General features: G+C 43.5%; 2 protein-coding genes and 2 non-coding genes across 5 annotated transcripts in view; 1 reads left to right on the forward strand and 3 right to left on the reverse strand.

Moving 5' to 3' along the window:
* Window positions 1-409: 409 nt before the first annotated feature.
* On the reverse strand, window positions 410-2,105 carry LOC118513474. The gene is made up of 3 exons (XM_036059267.1): window positions 1,422-2,105; window positions 1,250-1,351; window positions 410-1,181 (listed from the first exon to the last, which is right to left on the reverse strand). Exons 1-3 carry the CDS (start codon window positions 1,807-1,809, stop codon window positions 751-753), a joined length of 921 nt encoding a protein of 306 aa, XP_035915160.1. The 5' UTR covers window positions 1,810-2,105; the 3' UTR covers window positions 410-750.
* A 260-nt stretch (window positions 2,106-2,365) lies between these two features.
* Window positions 2,366-2,559, forward strand: LOC118514919. Its single transcript, XR_004906894.1, has one exon. It is a non-coding gene; the product is annotated as a U2 spliceosomal RNA (small nuclear RNA).
* Window positions 2,560-4,022: 1,463 nt separating this feature from the next.
* LOC118513472 (tRNA-dihydrouridine(16/17) synthase [NAD(P)(+)]-like) overlaps window positions 4,023-22,586 on the reverse strand; it is an 87,986-nt gene continuing 69,422 nt past the window's right edge. For both annotated transcript variants that reach the window (XM_036059265.1, XM_036059264.1), the window contains exons 4-8: window positions 10,563-11,082; window positions 10,097-10,256; window positions 7,025-7,469; window positions 4,490-5,132; window positions 4,023-4,422 (exon numbers count right to left, since the gene is read on the reverse strand). In XM_036059265.1, the coding sequence (XP_035915158.1) occupies window positions 4,192-4,422; window positions 4,490-5,132; window positions 7,025-7,469; window positions 10,097-10,256; window positions 10,563-10,925 (1,842 nt within the window). In that variant the 5' untranslated portion in view covers window positions 10,926-11,082 and the 3' untranslated portion in view covers window positions 4,023-4,191. The remainder of the gene's footprint in view (window positions 4,423-4,489; window positions 5,133-7,024; window positions 7,470-10,096; window positions 10,257-10,562; window positions 11,083-22,586) is intronic.
* On the reverse strand, window positions 6,029-6,222 carry LOC118514918. Its single transcript, XR_004906893.1, has one exon. It is a non-coding gene; the product is annotated as a U2 spliceosomal RNA (small nuclear RNA).

Raw genomic sequence — 22,586 nt, forward strand, 5'->3', positions numbered from 1 at the left:
TCCAAGCAAGGAGGTAACCACGGCCGTCTCACACATTCGCCTTCTGGGAAGCTGTGTGCAATTTCGTTCTCGAGTAAGAGGAGAGCATCCAAATCAGGAGGCAGTTTTTATCACACGATCGTAGCACGCGTATGGCCCGAGATGGCTGGTTTTTCGATTTCTGGTAACAGGAGAGCATCCAGTTCAGGAGGTAAGGCGCTGAACACGAACGATCGCGTTGGCTCTCTCGGTTTTGAACGTACGAAGCAAGCTGCCAAAAACCGGTCGAATTTCAACCTCGGGTAACAGGAGAGCATCCAAATCAGGAGGTAGCACTTGCCGCTCATCGATATTAGTACTTCCGCACAATGGTCCTTCTCTCACCATGCGAAAGGACAGATTTCTTATTTTATTTTTTAAATACTTTAGATTAAAGACAAATTATGGCATATTTTTATTTTAAAGCAAAAAAATAATTATAAAAGAGCATCATCGTTTTTAAACGGTATTTTACAAGTATTTAATATGTAAATTAGATTAATTATACCTAGATTTCTTATTTTTTACATCTCAATAAAACAAACCTCTGCTTCGTCGCTATATCGTAATGCACAACTGTGTGTGTGTAAAAAAAACCACCAAATCGTAACTACGCAACGACGCGCCAATGCGCCTACTTAGCTCATGCTGTTGTTGTTTTTCCAGTTTCTGCGCAAACAGCCACAGCCTACTATCGCTGCATGTGTATAAAAAGTCAACACCCCTACCACCTTATTTCCGTCGCACACCACCTCCAACACGCCGCCGTTTCGAATCGTTCCCCAGCGTTTCGTCGCCCGCATCGAGCGCCCCCACCTCCTCCCTCGCCACCTTCCGTATTCGGGCCAAAAACTTCTGCTTCAACATCTCCAGATCGAGCTTCAGCTGGAGCAAATGTTCCCGCTCCTTCTCGCGGAACGATTCAAACTCGTTCTCGATAAACTCCATCTGGCTGCGGTTGAACGATTCGTTGTGCTCCTGCTGTAGGTTACAGATGCGGAACAGCAGTTCGTCCATGTTGGCTACCGTTAGCTTTTTGCGCTTCGGGACAGGTTGTGATGAGGTGGGTTGCGGAGGTGGTGTTGGTTCAGCAGGGGTTGCTGCTGCTGCTTTGGAAGTGGTGGCCGCAGCCGCCGCCGCCGCCGCTGCTGCCGCTGCCTCTTCTACAAAGAGAAATAGGTAGAGTTAGAAAACGAATCTAGAGGATTGCCGATGGCTTGTGATGGCTTACCAAACTCAAGTGCATCCTGTGAATCGTACACAATCTCCTCTATCACAACCGAATCATCATCCACGGTAAGCTCTTGCGTTTCATCCGTAACGAACTCTTCATCTGCAACATCGAACAAACAAAGCTATTATGAAGAGAAATTCCCACCGGGAACGGGAGCAGGAAAACTTACCGTAGTACGTCACGATCGTTTCCTCCGCTGGCTGCATCTCAATGTGTGGCGAACGCTGCTCAACGATGCTAAACAGTTCCTCCAGCTCCTTGTAGAATTCGCACGGTTTCGGTTCCGCGATCCACGCTTTGTCGTTGTTGTTTTCCCGCTGCACCAGCTCCTCCCGGTACCGGTCGTACGCAAACTTGAGGTTTTTCCACTTGTGCTCAATCTGCCGGGCGTCCCGTATGATGCTGTGTCCGCGCCGTTGCAGCTCATGCTCGATCTGGCGATACATTTGGCCCTTCCGGTTGTTGATGGTACCGTCCAGGAACGGGACGCAGCTCGTCCGCAGTATATCGAGCAGCTCGAGTGTTTCCACCCGTGACCAAGCGTTCCGTTTCGTCATTCTCTCGGCTCCGCACGATGCTGATTTGTTGGCAATTTGTGGTTCTTTTTTTTAGCTTAAAATATGTGTAATTTAAGAGGACGCGCGTCCCCTCTGGACGCGATTCTGTTGAGTGCGAAAAGGCGAATGAAAACAAATGCCGATGCGAGCTGTCAAACTTCGCTCCGCGGAACCTGCCAACTGCGGTACTGTTGTGAGGTTCTTGTGCGAGAGCCCTACAAATGACAGCAGCCGTTGTAGCGAAGCAGGTAAAATGACGCACACAAAACAAATCATGCTGACGACTTGGCAACGCAAACAATAGGTATTTGCGTTTCTGCGAAATAAGGCCATCTGATCAGTTCTATACAATGATACCCATGGCGGAACAATGAACTCCTTTGAATGGAATTTAGTAAACTCAGGCATAAATTTGCACATAACTCACGCACGCATGGTTTGACTTGGAACTTGTGCGTGCAATGCTGCCGGTAGGGCTGTCGGAGGGCACGCTGTACATCGCTAGCGGAACAAGACGAGCGCGAGTGCGGTGATCAGTTCGGCGGTGTTTCGGGTTATCGCTTCTCGGCCTAAAGGCTAAGATCAAAGTGTAGTATCTGTTCTTATCAGCTTAACATCTGATAGATCTCCCATCGGGAGACAACAAATGTTAAACTGATTTTTGGAAAGAGGAGGAAAGTTCGGGGCTTGCTCTACTTCCTCCGCGGGTTGGCCCGGTATTGCAGTACCGCCGGGATCGGCCCACGTTCACACCAAAACAACAAGTCTAACAAAGTAACAAACATTCTGATTTTCTACCCTAAATAAACAATCATTGTGATCGTATTCAAAAGCGAACTTAAAATCTGCAATGTTGTTGAAAATGTCAAACGTGACTTTGAAAGAGATAAATCTATATTATTCACATAGCAAGGTCAGTAATAAATAATAGTCATCGAAGTAGCAGCAGCACATATCGAATCTCGACCAGAGAGTAGGTCTCTCACGTACTCAGACCTGACTATCCAACACAAATCGTAAATGACTCAGTATTAGCAAGCCAAAACCCAAGACGCGAGGTTGTAGAAGCAAAGAAGATAGAAAAAAAGGACAAGCAATTCCCCAAAACCAACGAGTCATGCCAAAATAATCCAATTCTCTTTAAGTGATGTCCTTGTCAGAGAATTACACCCTGCAAACCGCTAATGAAATGAAATGTAAATTATTTTATGGAACTAATCTTGGTTAGCCCTTGGGTAAAATTGTTTAATAGAAATCGATCTCTAATGCTCTAAGGGATTATTCAAATGTGTGTAAAATAAATAAGGGTTTCTCATACCATCAACCGAGAAATGTGTAGGGTGATCTAGCTATTTAAGCTAAGAAATCGATTAAATAATTGTTTAGCGAATTTTCAATTTTTTAAACTACAAATACAAACTGAAGTAGACGTAATTTAATAATTCCTATTACAAATAGAAATGGTAGTTAGGAAATTAGAATTTAAAGTCCATGTCCAGCCGTTCAATCATAACACATATAAAAAAAATAAACGAAATTGTTTAACAAAAACATTACCACCTGTTAGTAATCTTACTTTACCATGTCCACTTTCGTGACTCCTTTGTACTTGACATTGAATTATAATATCTCTTCTATATCACAAGTAACCAAACCATAAAGACCATATAAGACTTTTTTTAATGAAGGAAAGAAGCATAGAAATTATTAAATTGAAAGTAAAGTTTCCAGTATAATTGTTAAACAAATAACTACTTTATGAACTATGACCATGTCCCGGCTTCTATAAAAAACAATAATAATTAAATTTCAAATTAAAGATGATATGCGTAAGTGAATGTTGACTTTTCTTGTACAAACCTTTACATCCATATTAGCAATATTTCCTTATCCCGAACCAAGAGGGCAATTGTCTGATTAGTTGTTTTACAGTATTATTCAACAATAATAAACAAAAATATTTTAATGGTGTAAGGCAATCAAAAGGAATGATCTGCGCTATATTGATTATTGAACGAAGCTAATAAAAATATGCGTAATGAATGTGATGATATTGAAGCAAAAATTACGGCAAAGCAGATTAAATTAAAGATCTAAAAGCTAAATGAACTATTGCATACAACAACTATCCCTTCTTATATGAAAATTCTACTCACAGTGTAATAACCTTTAATCTTTTCATAGTTCTTTCAACGCGATTTTAACTTAGATCATTCGTTTTGGCACCGGGCGAAAAGGGTTTCAAATTTCTCCCAGGATGTTTATTAGGCTCGTCCATCAAACAATCAATAGAATCCGTTCATTTACTTACGTTTCTTCCTCCGAAAACGTGCGTTTCCTTCGTTTCGGTCGGTGTACAGTACCAGCAGCAGCAGCAGCAGATCAACTTCGTTCGTCGATGGTAACTTGATTGTCCGGTGCCGTTTCATCGTTCACAGATTGCGGTTCCGCGCGATCGATCGCCCGTTTCGCTTCCTGTTCAGCCCGTGTCAGGGCGATCGCTTTTTCGCGTCTCGATTTGATGCGAATCTTATGGCCTGTGCAGTCCCGATTCTCCCGATAGCATTTGCCCTTACAGCACGTCCGACACAGGCGATGTTCACATTTCATACCCTGAAAAAGAGAAAAGAAATTCGGAATTCGTATTTTGTTCCAGGTGTCACATTAGGCTTTATATTACCATCGGGTTCGTACAGTTCGGTGACTCATTCTTGCACAGCTCATCGAACCGTCTCCGCCGTCCGTTTGTGTCGGCGATTGAAATGTTCATCCGGACAATGATTTGATTCCCGTTCGACGTGGTCTCCTCCTCCTCCAGCTGCTGCTCTCCTGCTTCGTCGTTTTCCTCACCCCCATCCTCACTCTCGTTCTCCTGCGTGCTGTTCGGTGGTGCGCCACCGTTTGGGGCACGCTTCAGCGCACGGTTCTTGTTCTTCGGACGACGCTGCACCCGGCGCATCTTTTTCATGCGTTTGCGTGAAATTTCATTACCGTGCACGTCGAAGAACTGTCGCTTTTCACGGGTTGGATCATTCGCCAGGCGGTGTGCTTCTTCGAGCTTCTGCCGATGCACTTCCGGCGGAGCACGCATGTACGGTTGGCAGAGCCATGGTGGAAGGTGCAGGTTTTGATCCTGTCTGATGGTTTCTTCTTTGGGGTCATCGCCGTTGTCGTCGTGTTCGTCCTCTCCCGTCCACAGTTGCGTGCCTTCGTGGAAGGGTAGGTACTTTTGCTCGAGATGGATTACGACGGTGCGGAATTCGGCCACGGAGTGACTGCCGGCAAGCTTCTCCCGTAAGGCGGCATTTGACTTCAGATGCATTCTGAAAAAGAGTGGTTGATCAGATTGCAATGATAATACAGCAAATCCCCGTAGTACGCTAATGTTTGGGACCGAACTCTCGCGCGTATCGTGAATTTTCGCGTATATCGAATTTCCTTTGACATTTTGTTCATACATCAAATTAAGGAGTTGAAAAATAATTATAAATAAAGAATTAAAATTTAAACCTGTTAAAAACTAATCCCATTAGGCGTTCTTTTCAGTTTACTTAAGAATCATATTAAAACTTATCTAAAATGAGTAAACTAATAACTCTAAACAAATGTAGTTCATAATTTTATTTCAGATATGTTCAATGAGCTTATCTCGTACTCGCGTTCCCATTGCAGCTCCTTTCCCAGAATTGAGAAGAGTATGCTTTTGTTTCGCGATAGACAACACTGTTGATTGTGGTCTTTTTATATCGCGAGCTATTGCTGCTACAGTTTTTTCACTTTCGAACTGTTTGATGATGTTCAGCTTTTCTGCTATTGTTATAGCACACTTCTTTCTGTTGCTTTTTACTTGTGATGCCATTTTTGTGCAAAAAATGTGCAAAATATCCAACAGACTAATGTCGTACAGCAGCAATATCAGCTGGTTCGAAATACAATCGAACGTTTCTTCCGCGAATCGAGATAATCCCACTTGCTCATCGTCCACCGGTTTAACATTGCGAATTGGAAACTCTTTTGAGGAAAATTGTCCAACTAGAATTCAAACAGCTACGGTAAACGCAAAGAAATGTCATTTTCTAAAAAAGCGCGTACTGCGAAATCGCGTATATCGAGTATGGCGTGCTGCGGGGATTTGCTGTACATTTGAATACTGAATTATCAAAACACTCAAGGCTCATAATTGTTAAAATTCTATTGATATTAAAATTTTGTGTTAGAATGAACGTGGGCCGATCCCGGCGGTACTGCAATACCGGGCCAACCCGCGGAGGAAGTGGAGCAAGCCCCGAACTTTCCTCCTCTTTCCAAAAATCAGTTTAACATTTGTTGTCTCCCGATGGGAGATCTATCAGATGTTAAGCTGATAAGAACAGATACTACACTTTGATCTTAGCCTTTAGGCCGAGAAGCGATAACCCGAAACACCGCCGAACTGATCACCGCACTCGCGCTCGTCTTGTTCCGCTAGCGATGTACAGCGTGCCCTCCGACAGCCCTACCGGCAGCATCGCACGCACAATTTCCAACCCAAACCATGCGTGCGTGAGTTATGAGCGGCTTATGCTTTTTACATGTTCAACCACTTCTTTGGAGCGCTTTCTTCACTGTGAAATTGTATGTACGGTATGTATGTACGGTCTTATTTCACAGAATCGCAATTCTGGCACACGCACTGAAGAAAGCACCTTTTGTTGCGTCAGCATGATTTGTTTGATACCGGCAGCATTATTCATTTTGTGTGCGTCATATCGCATGCTTCGTTGCGAAGGCTGCTGTCATCTGTTCGGCTCTCGCACGAGAACCCTACAACAGTGCGCACCTGCCAGGTTCCGTTTGTACAGCGGTACGATTGGCAACCAGCGGTACGTAGGAAATTATGAATTTATGAAACTAATTTTGGTATAATTATGTTAATTAATTATTGAATTAAAATAATAAAATGTTAATAAAACAACTAAAATCGTTGCTAAATCCGAATTATATACAAACACTATAACTTTGCAAACAAAATTCAAAACACCAGCCGATTTTGCTTGGGATAAGGCAACACACAGGAAGAAAATGCTTTGTGGCCAAACCGCAATGGAATAAAATATAAAAATAATTCGATAATTAAAACTAATATTAAAACTAAATTTTCTACAAAATGTTATTTAACTTATATTATTTAACTTATATGATATAAAAAGCTTTCTAACCATACGGCTATACTTACAGATGATGAAATATCTTAAAAAGATGCCCCCTGATGTACGAAATCGGTGCCGGATACTGTTCCACCAGGTCGAGATACTCGTGCGCCATAGTCCACGACGTCGGATTCACCCCTTCGAACAGGGCCGGATTGTGCAGGTTGCCCTCGGCTGTCATCACCCCGTTCACGCCCGTCGCCTCGATGCACCGTTCAACGTCGTGCACCGACATAATGTTACCGTTCGAGAAGATCGGTATGTTTAACTGCTGCCGCAGCACGCTCACGTACTTCCAGTCGGCCAGCCCCGTCAGTGGACCCTTCTGTTCGCGCGTCCGTCCGTGCACGGTCAGTATCTGGGCACCGGCGTCCTGCAGCATTCGGGCGTATCGAATCGTTTTCTCCATATCCTCGAAGATGCGTATCTTGCACGTGACCGGGATGGCCAGATTACGGTGCAGGGTGCTTACTGCAGTCAGGGAGAAGAAGCACAAAAATACACGGTACACGGTTAAACATTATTTTAATTGCTACCGGATATGCTAGCGGAGGACAACGTCCTGGATGGAAATTTCTGGCGGGTAGCCCCGATTTATGCCACACACAGTAATTACTACTAGTCCCTTCCCTTAACTGTGGACCAGGAAAAACGCTTTTACACACCAAACAAGGATTTTGCTCCCATATTCCTTGCAAACGGAGGGAAATGTAGCACGCGCTCTCATCAAGGACATCTTCCTCCGTTTTCTTTCCCGGTCTTAATGAGCGAAAGGACGGACCTTCCGTCCTTAAAAATTCTTCCCGAGAAAAAAGAGGCAATGGATTCACCATCGACCACTGCCCACATCCCTAAGTCACGGGTGTGGAGATGGGTTATATTTACTGGCCTTTTACCTTTTCCTCTCCGAGTTTCCTAACACACACTACCAAGCCAGTCGCCAAGAAGCAACAAATAATAAAACAAAACCCACCTGCCGGACCGAGGATTGTGTGTGCCTGCCGGGTGTTCCGTTTTTATCGCTTGTAGGCTATTTTTACCGGCCATGCAAAAAAAAACTTCCCCACCCCTGGGGGGAGGACATTTATTTACCCACCCGAGGGGAAAAAAGGGAGCGGGGGGCGAATATTATTTCGGGTTTAAGTTGATAAATAATGGTCCACACTGGGCTGGAATATTCATTCTCACCAGTAATCGGTTTCCGTACACGGGTGGGGGAACAAACAGAAAAATCCGTCCACAATGCGGTCCCCGTCCGGGGGTGGAAAATTGCGTAATGAAAATCAAACAATCGTTACGGATAAGAACGGGGGCGGATTTACTTTTTGCATTGGAGTTCCTGCCATGTTTCCTATTGACGGAAATTGATGAATACGAACGTACGACACAATTGACAGAGCTTTCCTATTACTGGTTAGTCCTACTACCAGCAATGTGCAGTGCCCTGGAAGAATACTGGGAATTTTGCAGGAATAATTGCACCCAACTATTTTCCGGGAAAAACTAAGAAGGAGTGTAAATTCATAAGTCTATTAACAGGGGGAAAAAACCTACAAGGAAGAAGTTTCGTTCCCTTCGCTTTCTGGAATTATACCCCCCGTGTCAGCCGCAACTAATACGATCTTCTTGTTAAAAGCAGTGGAAGTAAAACTTAAACGGTACGATACACGTTACTTGGCAGCAAACGGGACAACTCATACGTTAGGGGAATATAATTAAGAGCCAGCTCCCGACCTGCTTTTGTTCTAGCACCTGTTAGGTCGCAACAAGTGTTGTTGGGACAAAATGTGAATGTTCCATCTTCATTCCATGCTCTCCCTCTTAAGCCACATCTTACTTTGTATGCATTAGTAATTTATCGTAACATGGAATGAATGGGGCAAACAAAGTTGAGTTTCTTTTCTAGGAATTCTACACAGAAAATTAACGCTACAAAAGGGGATCCCTTTTAGAGAGTTTTGTAGTACGCCCTGCTCTAAATGGCTTTACAATTACGATTCAGGCTGTTCATATGGTTTCATCAACATACGGCCTGCATTTGAGTTTACTGTTTAATAGTTAGCACTGAGTAGGTCGTTAAGCCAGGTTCTACGGGAGACTTGGCCCACTAGAGCGATACAGCCTGTACTAAGAAAGAGTATTACAAGGAGCATGCACGAATGCTAGCCAACTTCCAAAATTTAAACTCCGAGGAATAGTAGTGTGCTTTTTGCCTTGAATGTTCGTTCATTGCATTCATGTCGAGCGACTGGTACCTATGATTTAGTTTTTTTATGATATAGTAGGAGAATCTGTCTATTTTTTATGTTAGGAGATAACTTTACTAGACTCTAAACGGTCGTGGCGGTCCGGTGGCAGAGGCGACAGCGGTGCCGGTCTTCACACGGCAGGGCCGGGGTTCAAATCCCATCCAGAAGACCGCCTCCCCGTACGCAGGGCTGACTACTTTGCTACGGGTAGAATCAAGTCACAGAGAGCCAGAAATGGCAGCCCGAGACCTCTCCAGGTTGTAGTGCCAAGGAAGAAGGAGAATCTGTCTACTTTTTATGTTAGGAGATAACTTTACTAGACCCTAAACGGTCGAGGAGTGATTGTCTAAATTTTAATTCAATTGTTTGTTCATTCAATTTCAAATTCAAAATTCATTTTCCAGGATGATTCTACTCTATGGAAAATCCTCTTACAATAACAAAATAAATGGTACGTCCTGGAAGAATCTGTGTGCCTGTAGCTTTTACCAATTCTCATTGGACTATTCTTTGAACTTACAGTACCTATCTTAGACATTGCTTTGAGATATTTAAAGGAACTAATGTTAGGAGTAATAAATACGAAACAATTAGTTGATTTCGCTCAAAAAAATCATTATGATGTGTTATGGTACTTGGATAACAAATCCAAACAGATCCTTTTGTATGAAATATCCTCCTGAAATATCTATCTTCAAAAATAAGCTACTAAAAAAATGTAATTAAGTCGTCATACTAGGAATATAGATAAAATAGTTATAATGTAACTCCACAACGATCATGTACAATTGCTCTTTACTGAGTTCGACTTCACGATCGAATCTTGTAGATCACCCTCCAGACTCATACCTATCTCGCGCAGCAGCTCCCACTCGTCCTGCAGAAAGGCACCGTAGTGACCCCGCTTCGCGATTGCCTGCGGACAGCCAAGGTTTATATCGATCGCGTCACAGTGATCCTGTGCGAGCAGGGCCGCTTCCAGCATCACCTTCGGATCGTTACCGCAGAACTAAAAGCAGAAGAGCAAGCAGAAAACAACAATTCAGTAAACAAAGAAGCGCAAGAACAGCAAAAATAAAATGGCGCACACGGAAACGGTCTATCGAGCGAGAGAGAGAGAGAGAGAGAGAGAGAGAGAGAGAGAGAGAGAGAGAGAGAGAGAGAGAGAGAGATATGCGCGCCGCTACTGTGTGGACACGTACTGGTGCATGTAATTAAATGTCAACGTTTTAATTAACCGTGCTCCACTCGTGCGTCCACAGGCAACAAACACAATGCTCAATGCTTTTCCAGACGCTTCACCCTTCGCACGTACCTGAATAATCAGTGGCCGGTCTTCCGGACAGGTTTGCAGCGAATCTTTCCGATACTTGGGATCCTTCGTGAAGCAGCTACTGTGGAACATGGGCGAGTAGCAGAGCTGGGCACCGTGCCGTCGGCTAAGCAGACGCCAGGCCAGCTCACTCGCGTCCACCATCGGTGCCACCACGTACCTCGGTGAGTGGAGAATTTTTTCGTAAAATTCAAACCCACCCAACTTACGGCTCGGTTGAACCGCCCCTCCGGTAAGACTGGTGGTCGGTTCGGTTGTGTCCATCGCGGCGGTAGTTGATTGCTCCACCTGGCTGGTGGCTGGTTCAGCCGGTGTAACTACGTTATTGTCGTTACTCGTTACCATCGTTCCTGTCGGGTGTAAATTTCTTTTTCTATTTTTGAGCTGTCTACGTCCGCTGCGGATGTGAGACGACTAATTCTTCCGGGCGGTCCTCTCGACGTCCTAGGTCCCGGGCGGTTCGATTGGGTCGGGATTTGCGGTGCTGGGATGTGAAGTAAACCTAAAAGTAGACGAAAAGAGTGAAAGCTTCATTAAAATATTGGCGTCACTGGAGAAAAGCGTCTTTCTGCATGATGAGGGTTTAATTAAAACTGACTGATGATGAACGGGCGTGTTTTTCGGCTTAAAATGGGTAAGAACGCTTTCCGATCGTCTCTCTTTAGGTGTTTCGGTCCAGTGGCACGGACCAACCGAACTCATAATAACTAATTTTTAACCCTTATTTCTAAACAATGCCCCATTCAGCTGGGCAAATCAATCGAAAAAGGGGTTTCTGATGCGGGCCACAAAAGTCTGGCAAGTGTTTTGAGGAACACACTTTTAGCATCTTGCGGTTGTCACGTAGCGGGTGGATTTCGTATCTTATCGCTAGAAGTGTACGCTGCTTAAAGGTCATCGATCGAAACTGTACCGGCGATGGTACGGGTAAGGGCTACGCTTTCTTTTCACGCACGCAAGGATTCTACGACCATTTCTACGGGTACGTGTCGCCGCCTCAAGCGACATAATCTCTGTTCCAACACTATCGCCTTTCTACGCGCATTCTGCCGTAGGATGAGATTATTTTCTTGGCCTTTACCTCCCCATCGCGCACAAAACCTTTAAGCGCTCCGGGGTGTGTGTGTGTCTGTATCAGTGCCGGAACCGGATCGGATGGAAGCGTTAGCCTGGTGGGCTGTTTATGCGTCGGTCCGGTCCGTGTGCTATTGTGTTGAGTTTGGAGCTAAGAAATTACATCCTTTCATCACATCACATTGCCGCAACACGGATAAAAGGGTGGTTTTGCTGTCGACTCCGGTCTCCGGCGGAGGGAGGTGTGGATGGGCAACACCGAAGGTGTCAGGTTTATCTGGATCATCTAGACCCGGGCTGGTGTGTTTTGAAATGCTCGGTTTCTTCTCTCCATCCGGTCGGATGTCTTTCGTTACTTTCCCAACCGTACGGCCCCTCCCACTTACATCCTGACGCGCTGCGGCAAAGAGATTCGGTTTCCGCTTTCCAACTCCAAAGCCAGCTTTGATCGACAGTGGAAATGGTTTCGGACGAATACAACGTCCGGTACAGCGAAAGCAAGTAGAAAGCAAAAAAAAAGGATAAATTAATCTACCCCAGCATTACTACGGCAGGCGTTCGAGCAGGAAGTGCTTTCTATGGCGTGGCCCCCTTGTTTTTCTTCCTCAGCCCCACCAAAAGATATGGCACAACTGATGGACTTGGCCGCAGCGGAGAAGACAAAAAGAAAAGAGTTTACGAATCTGTTACGAGCAAAACGCTGGAAAACGACGCGTTTCGCGTGATGGTATTATGAGCATACTGAATGAATTATGATCGAACGACAAGGGGTTCCAACCGAACTAGCGCTGGATTATCGTTCCAACCCTCCGGGTGGAAGGATGAACCTGGGCTAATGGAGATAATTTTTGAATAATGGATTTACATTTAAATTGACGTAATGGCGAAGTTTGCTGGTAAGCGAAAAGCGGTCATTATGAGCGACTGCTAACGATCCTCTTGCAGTGTGGGCCTTTTCTCTGCCTCACAAAATCTACCTTTACTAATTACGTGTCTCGAAAACGCTAATTATAATACAGTTAGTGAGCAGTATTTTTAAGGGCGAGTTCTTTTCACATTTCTGTTCAAGTTGTTCCTTTTCTTGGGGAAAAGGACAAAGTGACTAAATGCCGTTTTATTCATTACGTTACTGCTAAGATGCTGATGCATATGATGCTGCGCCTAAATGTAGGCAAATATACATCAAAGGATAAAATATTAAAACATCGTTTGAACATGAGCTATGGGCCACCACTCTATGACTCGTTGCTATATATTATCATCGCTACTAACGCCTGAAGGTATGCAAAGCAATGTGTTTTCATCAGGAGATCTTGCCGATTTTGGCTATGTTTGGCTTTTAATTAGCCCTAAAATAAATACACATACACGCTACCCGTAAGCAACTTGCCTAAAATGCTGCAATGCGCTTGACAAATTTAACCTTTGCCGATCTTCTTACGAGAGTACCTATTTGTTAATCAAATTTCTGCAATATGTTTTTCAATCACAGTTTCAACAGCTTCAAAACGGTCCTTGATGTGTTTCTGATATTGCAGATTCCACGTTTAAGCTTTACCGATGAATTTTTTGTTGAACCAAAAAACCAATGCGACACCTAAAATGAATTTCCAAACTAATTTAAACTCTACTTTGCTTGGTCCAACTACGAAAGTTGGTCCAACTGGTAGCACTCATCATACGGCTTGTGTTGTACTTTGTGTTTGTATCGAAGTCCTATCGGGGACCTCCGGCAGGGAGTGCGCCTTAATTTGGCCATCGAATGACTGGCAATGTGCCAAAAAGTTTGAATTTACCAGCGGTCGAGGTCACTGCCGTTCTTCACACTGGTCGCTCTCTCACTCTCCCTGGCCTTCTGCAGCATTCATTAGTGTGTACGCCATTCGATGCTGCCGCAGTATGCCGGTCCTGCGGGCACTAACTGCCACTGTGCCGCAAAATTGGCGAAATGAAATATAAGTACACACATCTACAGCCGTGACATGTGCGTGAAATGTTTCCCCACCGAGTTGGGCATGTGTCTTGTTGAGCGAATGGAGCTTGGCCATAACCATAAACCGCACATGCTTCCGGCCGGCCGAAGAAGCATTTGAATAGTCTTTGCAACCATTCCAAACGGTTCTTAAATCATCATGCTCGTTACTAAACTGTTTGCCGCATCGCGAGTCATCAGAAAAACTTCCACCCGTGTGTGTGTGTGTTTTTGTCTTTGCGGTGCAGGGCGGAATAAGTTTCGTGGACGGAAGACACAGCGTTCGTGTCCTTTTTATTGTCGGGATTGGATTTATTACGTTAATTTTTAGCACACCTCTTTGATGGGGGGACACGGTGGCATAAACTTTTTGATTCGGGAACGGGTGCCGAGTTGCATCAAGCGAAAGGCTCGGTGCTGAGTAAATCATTAACAGAGGCAAAATTTGAGCTCTTTGTCTTTGACTTCAAAAGTCGGAGCAAAGATCAGCACACTTTTTGATGATTATCGCACTTGGTGAACTTCTCCGGAGCGTTGAAAAGGAATTCTTCAAGGTCCAAATAAAGGTAGGTGGAAGTTCTTTGAACGAGAGAGACTTTTTGAGGTTTTTGTTTTAGTTGAGCAAAACCATTTCTCTTCAAAATTCTAAATATATTTCAAAAGTTGATTCTTAAGATCCATCTGAAAGAAAGTTTGCTTGAATTTATATTAAATTGTTAAACGTTTCTCTATCTTCAGCACACGTGTTTAACACGAAAGCCCGCTGATTATGATTCCTAGCGCCTTGTTAAAATTCTTCCAAAAGCAGCTAGGCGACAATAAAAAAAAATGCTTTACGATAGGAAATTTGGAATGAATACAAATTATGACGCAACTTTCTTAGCGTTTGCCAAGTCACAGCACGGGTGTGCGAAGATACTGATGGGGCTTTTTATTTTGCGTGCCCCACCACGGATTTTCGCATCGCCACACCAGAGACACGTAAGATCAAACGGACGAACGAACGAACGTTAGGGACGAGCCGATTGTCGTTTGGAATGCTAAATGAAGGTACGTCCGTCCAGCAGCGGTCCCAGCAGCCATTTCTTTGCCAGCCTACGGCATCGGCACCGCAGAGCCCGCCGGAGCTGAGCGTTGAAAACTCTCCAGGGAAATCTTTGCCCGGACGAATTTTCCCCAGCGCGTTTACGCGAGCAAAAACCTCTAAGCGAAGAATTATGATGATGTGCTGCTTGCGGGGAGCGAAAATGTTGACGATGATTGTGGGCACTCATCATGCATTTTCCGTTTTTTTGGTGAGGTTTTCTTTGTGTTTTTTTGTTCCGGAGAGTTTTTAATGAGGTTAAGTTTGGTTTGGGTTTCATCAGGAGAGTTGGTGTTGTTTGGTGGAAACATTTGACTAGACGTAAACACCTATGCGTGCGACACGTCTCACAATAAATCACCTTCGATGAAAACAACCGGATGGAAAAGACTGTGATTTGCTAACGGGAAGCGCTAGGACCAAACCTCAGTGTACACTACCTATATGGAGGCTTTTATACGGCGGAAACTAGCGATGTTTATCTGTCATCAAAAACGGTCAAACATTTCAGCGTGCGCATGGAAAGGATCGTATGCAGTGCTTTGTTGTTTTCGCGATTGTCAGATTGTCACTTGCCTCAGGGACCACGACACACGCTGGGCAAGTAGGGAGTGAATTTGTCATTAAAATTTAAAAGAAGTCGGAACCATAAATAGAATAAAGATATGCTTATGTTACAAGTAAGAAAGCAATACGGCCAGGCCATCCTTTTTGATCAAGAAAATATTTTTAGGAAATGGATTATTTAAAGTACTTTAAAAACTACTAAAACATTCAAAGATTGCCTTTGAAAATCGAAAAAAGGTAAGAAACTGTAAGCAAGCAAAATTCGCCTAAAGGTATGCAATTCCTATTTTTAAAATAGACTTTATTCGTAACGAAGTACTATTACGTTATCTATTTACCACATGAATTGCAAGCAAATGTAGATTCTATGAATTCTGTTAAAGGGGTTTCAGATGGCAGAACTTTAACTTAATAACTTGCAATAATACAGATAGTTTTTAAAAATATGTTGCATACTTTCAGGCGTTTGCTCGTCTGAATCGGTTAACAGTGAAGTAGAATTTTCCGCTGTAATATTTTTGCATTCGCCTAGCTCACTGTGCGACAGCATGATAGAGTTCGACACCAGTTTTTGCCTTCCGGTGTGGTCCGATGAGCTGTCCGACAAGCACAGCCTCCATTTGTTGCTTTTCGCTGCCGTGACGTTGAACAATTGTATAGGGCCTCAAAGCCGGGCTATGCACTAGCGGGCTATTGACGAAACCTCCAAATAGACAATCGATCAACGGTGGCGAGATAGTGTTCTGCCCTAGGCAATTCACAATCCGATGAGCTTAAACATAAACAAGTGAATAGCGTTGTCGAGCACATCGTCCTTTGGAGGTGCGATTTTTAGCATGTCCAAGTCATCACAGTGATGTTCGATTTCAAATACTTCTTGTGCCTCTTTCATGCAGAAATTGTATCAACCTTTTTGCCCAATATTATCATTCCATTTTCTTCTCATGTTGCGATGCGAAACTTTCAAATGAATTATCTCTCGCTGGCATGTACTAATAATCCAAACCACTAACGCTAACGGAAATGGTTGTGTACTACTAAGGAAAACTCAACCAAACCTTAGGATGCTGATGCAGAACGATACTGTGGGTTTTCGTCCTCTCTTTATCAAACCACCAGCAAATGGAAAGGATATTCAATACGCAGTGAACAGCAAAGCGCCACTATAAGCGGACGAAACGTCCAAAAATAACCCATTAAAAGGCTGCACAAACACGTAAACAGACCGATAAGTGTAAGAAATCACAAAGCCCACCCTGTGGGCGAATGTTTTTTTTTTGCTTTCTTTTTTGCACATTGTGAAACTGATTTCAGCCCACAAAATCCACCCGTTTGGGGGGGCAGGAGCGGTAAATAAAAGTGAAACCGAGAGAGAAAGTGATCATTGGACGTCATCCATGCGGGAGGCGTGTTAATCAGAAGAAAACAGCGGACAAATGGTAAAAAGCTCCAGACGGGAAAAGTTTACTCACAAATCGCCTGAACAATCAGAAGCTTGCGAGAACTAATTTTCGCGAATTGATGAAACGCCTTTTTTGTGTTCTTCCACTGGCCCGCAGGGCATTGTGAGCCAGAACAAAGGAACAGTTTGGACGTGAAAAATGACAACATGAAAGGAAGCATGATCATTACTGATTTTCTAGATTAAAAACAATTAATTTAACCAATTAAATGATTCGAGGAAACTGAGGGAAACATTTTAGTCTGTATTTTGCAACACAAGAGCATAATATTCTAGCATCTAGTTGCACCAAATGTAATGAATAAAATCTGATTGTTGTAAATTCCAGGAAGCAATGATGAAGCTTACTGCTTAAGTAAAAATAAAACGAACCCCAAACAAAAAAAGAGGAATAAAGACGAAAAACATCCGGCGGCAAAAGTTTATTTAGGGAAAGTTTTTAAAAGCACGCCTAAGAGTACTCTCAAATTCCGATGCTGTTCCGTCGTCATAGATTAGGTGGATAATAAAATATGGTTCCAGTGGAAGGATTTTTTTGCCCTCGCGAACAGTTAATGGTCAAGTTTTGAAAGCCAAAATGCTTTTTTTCCACCAGATAAATCAAAGGAAAAACAACAAGAGGTTCCTGGTTGGAAGTATTTCAGTTTAAGCTAGGTAAGAGCTTTAACACCACATTGCATAAAATTAGGCGTTTTCGTTTTGGTTCGTTTGGATTTGGTTTACAGTAGTTTCCTCTCAAAAAGGAAAGGGATTGTAAAGAAAGTAGTGAAATATTTTGGGAAAAAGAGTTTAACTTTACTACAACTTTTCTGACGGATGTTGTTTTCATAGCTGCCCTAGGGCTTGACAAGCCAAATCCCGAATGAGGACGATTGATCCTGCTCAAATACAGCTCAAAACAGTTCTTCAAGTTGTTTTCAAACAAGTTGAAGTTCAAGTTGAATAATATGCTTATTCTCATAAAAGTACTAACTAATCGAGACAAATTGGTGTTCAAGGTATACTGGCAAGGTATACTAAATGCAAAGAGTATATAATATATGAAAAAGAAACTTCAACTCCTTTCCCGCTTATTGATAATTAGATTCATTATTGTGTCCAATTTTTGGAACTTATTTTCCATTATAAAATGTCTCTGAATGACGTACCGAAAGCCCTTGGCAACTAATATGATTAACTTGCAAAGTTGATGAGCGTGAACAATTTTCAAAATGTCACTTCGAAACCAAACGCTGGAGCCTCGGTGCTGCGAGAAACAAAAACATACGGTGAAGGAGCGTAGGTTATCGTCTTCTTGACAAAAAGTGTCAATAAATCGGAAATAAAATCACTTCCAGAGAACAAACTTTGTTCAGCTGCGGCCAACTTTACCTTCTCGCTGCTGCTATATTGAGAGTACCGTGGTACCGATGAACAGGGAGCGCTCGAAAAACCGACCACAACCGCCATCATCAAACCGTTCCGGCCAAACCGGAAGTTACCAATCACAAGAACCCACCATGCAGCCGAGTACACGCTGGCTGATATTTTCCAACGGTGGGTGTCTGGGTGGTTTGTCAACAAATGTGAGCAGGCAGAGAGAGAGAGAGAGAGAGAGAGAGAGAGAGAGAGAGAGTCCTCTCGTTCCATACAAAAACATTTCCCGATGACCGAAACAAATATGACCGAGTTCGTGTCGTAGGAAATGTCAATGTTGGTGAAACACGAGGACGGAAAAAGAGGACACACAGCACCAAAAAAAACTTATTCATCAACTTTATTTCGTCAGGCACTTTGCCGTACTCAACGCCCTCTGGTCTGTGAGAAGTTCTGTTTTTCCCTCTTCTCTTGATTTCTCTTCGATCGGTACTGTTCATTGGGTGACCGAGCGATTTGTTTGATGGATGCAAAATTAGGTAGATTTGATATTGTTATGTCTACCACTGTACACTGTCACATTATTGGGTCCCACCGACAGATTGACGTTTATTTTGTCAACTGAGGTTTTTTTCAATTCCCCAATACCCGAAGGAAGATTATCTGAAACTCTGTGCAGCTATTGGCAGAGTGTACCGAGTGAAGGTTATATGACGTGAACTTATCTAAATAGGATTAAGGATGCTTTTTCGATGATAGATCTACGAAGAGAATCTTGCCCCTCAGCTACCGGACCTGTCGAATCCTGTCACAGGCGAAAGTCTGTTGAATATTCGCAAAAATCGAAGCGATGAATGGGAAGGCAAACAACACGGGGGAGCAAATCATGGAACGCCACAATAAATAACAAGCAAAGCTCTTGCGACTGATTTTTCAGATATCCCTTCCAGCCGAGTCTTCATTTCACGGTCCGGCGGCTTTGTCCCCTTGTCAAGCGTTCAATAGCGTTTTTTTTCTCGCTTGCTCTCTCTCTCCCCGATAAAGCTTATCACACGGTTGCGTTAGTTTTCCGGACATCAAACTAACAATAGCCTCCCGCCGTCCCGACTCATCCTCCCCCCCGGAACCATTCCCTGATGATCTTTTTGATGGCAAACGCTGCCAATCCGTCGAAAAGACTAGCGAGCTGTGGAGTGGAGTAGTGTGTACGTGGGGGGAGAGATTTTCTGCAACATACGAAATCCGAGCCGAGAATCTCGAGAAGGAGGGTAGGGAAAAGGAAATACTATATCCGCCCAGTGCCTTCGGGTCAGTATGGCTGGAACTGGAGAGAGAATGGTTGTGGTTGGCTAACCGGAAGTGGCTTTTCATGTCGGACAATACAAAGCAGCGGCTCGGCTTTGAGAGGACACTTGCCTCACAGGACGAAAAAGAAAAAGAAAAAAAAACGAACTGTCTCCGCACGTGTTTCCGGTGGCTTTTGTTGATGAGCGAGAAAATGTTAGTTCATCAACGTGAAACATGAATGGAAAATCTTTAACAGTGAGAGTGATTTTTTGTTTGTTTGTTTACTACTATTCTTTTTGATGTGAGCGTGTGACTTTGAGCTCACAAAACTCGTGAGATGGGGCGAGACTTTTTTTAAAGAGTGCTTGAAAGTTTTAAACCGTTGCAAGGGAGTGAGAAGAAGTGTGCGTTTTGAAGTGGTTGAATTAGCTAAACAACACAGTACAAGTACGAGTTTGTTGATTTTATTTTTCTCGGCTGTTAACCTCACCATCACACAGGTGAGTTTAGATGTAAAGAGAGTTTAGTAGGGTGCCGAAAATACAGGATTTTTATTCTTTTTTCACAACTTTCCTGGAAGCAATTTTACTGGCGGGTTTTAAGCACCTGAAACTATGCAATTAACTTCCATAAATGTCACTGTTTATCTTATATGAATAATTTTCTGTATCGGGAATTTTAACAGTCAAGTCCAATACATGCCTTTGGTTGGCTTGCTAATATACACCTGTTTTGCATACTTTCAGGGGCCCGTACTCAGACAAAATCCTACAGCTGATTGAAGCGAATAAAATAAGGGAAGTAAAACTTTGTGCTTTGAAGATTTTTAGGTAGCGTTTAAAGAGAGTTTTTTAACTAGAGACGGGTTTTGCATAAATTTAGGCGTTCGATCTAAACCAACATAAACTTCTTATGATTATTATAATCTCTGTTTTTTCCTCACAGTAATATAGATATTATATTTACACATGAATCGAAGCGCTTCTATTTCGAAGCTTTGATGCTTGTAATTATTTTTTCAATTTAAATCCGTTCCGCCACGAGAAGCACCAACATAAATCAGTGTCTCAATATTTCATAACATAAAAACAATTTAACCCGCCCCATAATTGGTTACCAGTCGATGTGTTATTGATTTTGAACCTGACACAACCGACAACAAGTTTTAAATAATCATCTCCTGCCAGCCACGGTAGCCGGGCGGAACTGGAACGTAAAGTAGTGCGACGGCGCGGGCTCGACAAAGTAAGAACGCCGACCCAACCGGGCAAACTAATGGAACGCCAATAAATCATACTTTTATCGTGCGAAAAGCTCTAGAAACGATGCTGTAGTTCGATGATGGCCCCTGGGGGCCATCGGAACCGTATACTTTTCTATGGAATTCGCAACTTAAGGAATTCGGCGAATGTTGTTTGTGCTGCTGCTGCAGTAGCAGCGAACGGCTTTCGGTAAGAAGTTTCAAATAACGAATAAATAAATTTCGTCACAAACCGGGTGCTGGAGGGTAAACGAGATACGCAATAGCAGCACAAAAAAGGGGGGATGGAGGATGAAGACGGTTTTGGTCCGATGTTCGATTCATTGGACCGCACTTGAGTGACGGTCGTGGAGGGTCGTCGCGAGCTGGTAGTGGTGAAATAAATCCATCATAAGCCTTTCTTTTCCTCGTTCCTGAAGGGCAGAACCATTTTTTTGCTGTTGTGTAGCTGCCCATAGTTGTAGCCCTCGGCAAGGGGATAGAGTAAGAAATTCTGGGCCCGTTAGCCCCCGTGTAACCATGGATCGAGACGAACCGACCAAAGCAAAAATTGTGCCTCGATTCCTTGGAATGTTAACTAATGCAAACAGACAAACATACTTTAATATTTCCAGCAGCTAGGGCAGCATCCCAACTGCCTGACCTACTCGACAAGGAAGCGGAACAATACCGACTGTGGGAGTTTGGGCGGGTTTGGAGGTTTTTCTTTGTTACACACTCTCGTGCACAAACCAGGCGGGGGGCTCGAGTGAGCTGTACCGTGAATCCATAAAAAAATATGATGAATGAGCTATTGATGAATCTGCGTTGCTGCCTGCTTTCCAAAGAAATGTTCAGAGGAAAGGATAAAAGCTAGCCTGGCACGGAAAACGTTCTCCCTCAAGAGACTATGCGTACGGAAGCGTTCATAAATGAGCAGCAAGCGCTCGACGTTGGTTGCCCTGTCATGTTATGGTGTGTTCGCATTTACTACGTGCCCGGGTAGTGCCATGGTATAGGCGAAAGGGATCTTGGGAACGTCTGTAGGACCCCGTTCGGTAAGTGAAATCGAGCAGAAATTGAAACTGATTGAATTGAAGGGGCTGTATTGAGAGAAATGGGAACTGTCGACGGAATGGAGCAGGAACTACATAAATTATGTGAAAAGTACATGTTGGTTGATTGGTACGATACGAAAAAAAAGTTTTGATTTATTTTTTCCTTTCAAATTTTAAGCGGTTTAAACTGAATCTATTTCAATTAAATTGCTCATTTACCCACCAGGAACAGTGACGTACTGTAGTGAAGCTTTTCTTTTACTGTTTTACAGTTTATTAGTTTATTCACTTTACAGTGAAAAAAAAAAACACAGTAAACAAAGTCCTCAGTAAAAGTGGGCATCGTAAATGAGGTTCCGAAACATCAAATTTAAATATCGGCAAACCGTCCACTATCGGTCACATTAATTAGCATTTGCAAATTCCGTTCCGAAAATACATCGGCCTGCTATCCGGGAAATATGCATCACACACAAGCTCTAATTTTTGGGACATGTACATCGACGGCTGGATCATCATTAATAATGCGGCCCAATGATGCTTGTCTCGGGGTTGGTTTAGCTTGCCATTGCTCATCGGTTGAAGCGCTCGGAATGAATGATGCCCGCTGACAGGCGACCATCGACGGGACCATTGTTTCGTCGCGGCATGTAACAAATTTGTGGCTTTCTGGCTGCCCTCACACTTCACGAACGGGGGGAAGAGGGGATTGGAAGCAGAGGAACGGAGATTGTACATGGGACAAGCGCTTTTTCTCAATTGCCAGCTGACACACACTTGTCGTCGGCGAATTAGGGGGGGAGGTTTTTGCCGTCGCCGAGATTGGAGTGTGGTTTGCCGTTATTTCCAGCAGCGAATACCGGTACCGCATCGGTAATTGGATTCACTCGATCCCGATCCATCAAT

This window comes from Anopheles stephensi, chromosome 3, assembly GCF_013141755.1.
Source record: "Anopheles stephensi strain Indian chromosome 3, UCI_ANSTEP_V1.0, whole genome shotgun sequence".
Classification (NCBI taxonomy): domain Eukaryota; kingdom Metazoa; phylum Arthropoda; class Insecta; order Diptera; family Culicidae; genus Anopheles; species Anopheles stephensi.

What these genes read in the sequence shown, in the direction of transcription:
- LOC118513474 (XM_036059267.1), bottom strand. Translation starts at nt 1,809, where the DNA reads ATGACGAAACGGAACGCTTGGTCACGGGTGGAAACACTCGAGCTGCTC. An exon ending in AACGATCGTGACGTACTACG is followed by an intron (nt 1,352 to 1,421) that starts GTAAGTTTTCCT and finishes TCGATGTTGCAG; the next exon opens with ATGAAGAGTTCGTTACGGAT. An exon ending in ACAGGATGCACTTGAGTTTG is followed by an intron (nt 1,182 to 1,249) that starts GTAAGCCATCAC and finishes TTCTCTTTGTAG; the next exon opens with AAGAGGCAGCGGCAGCAGCG.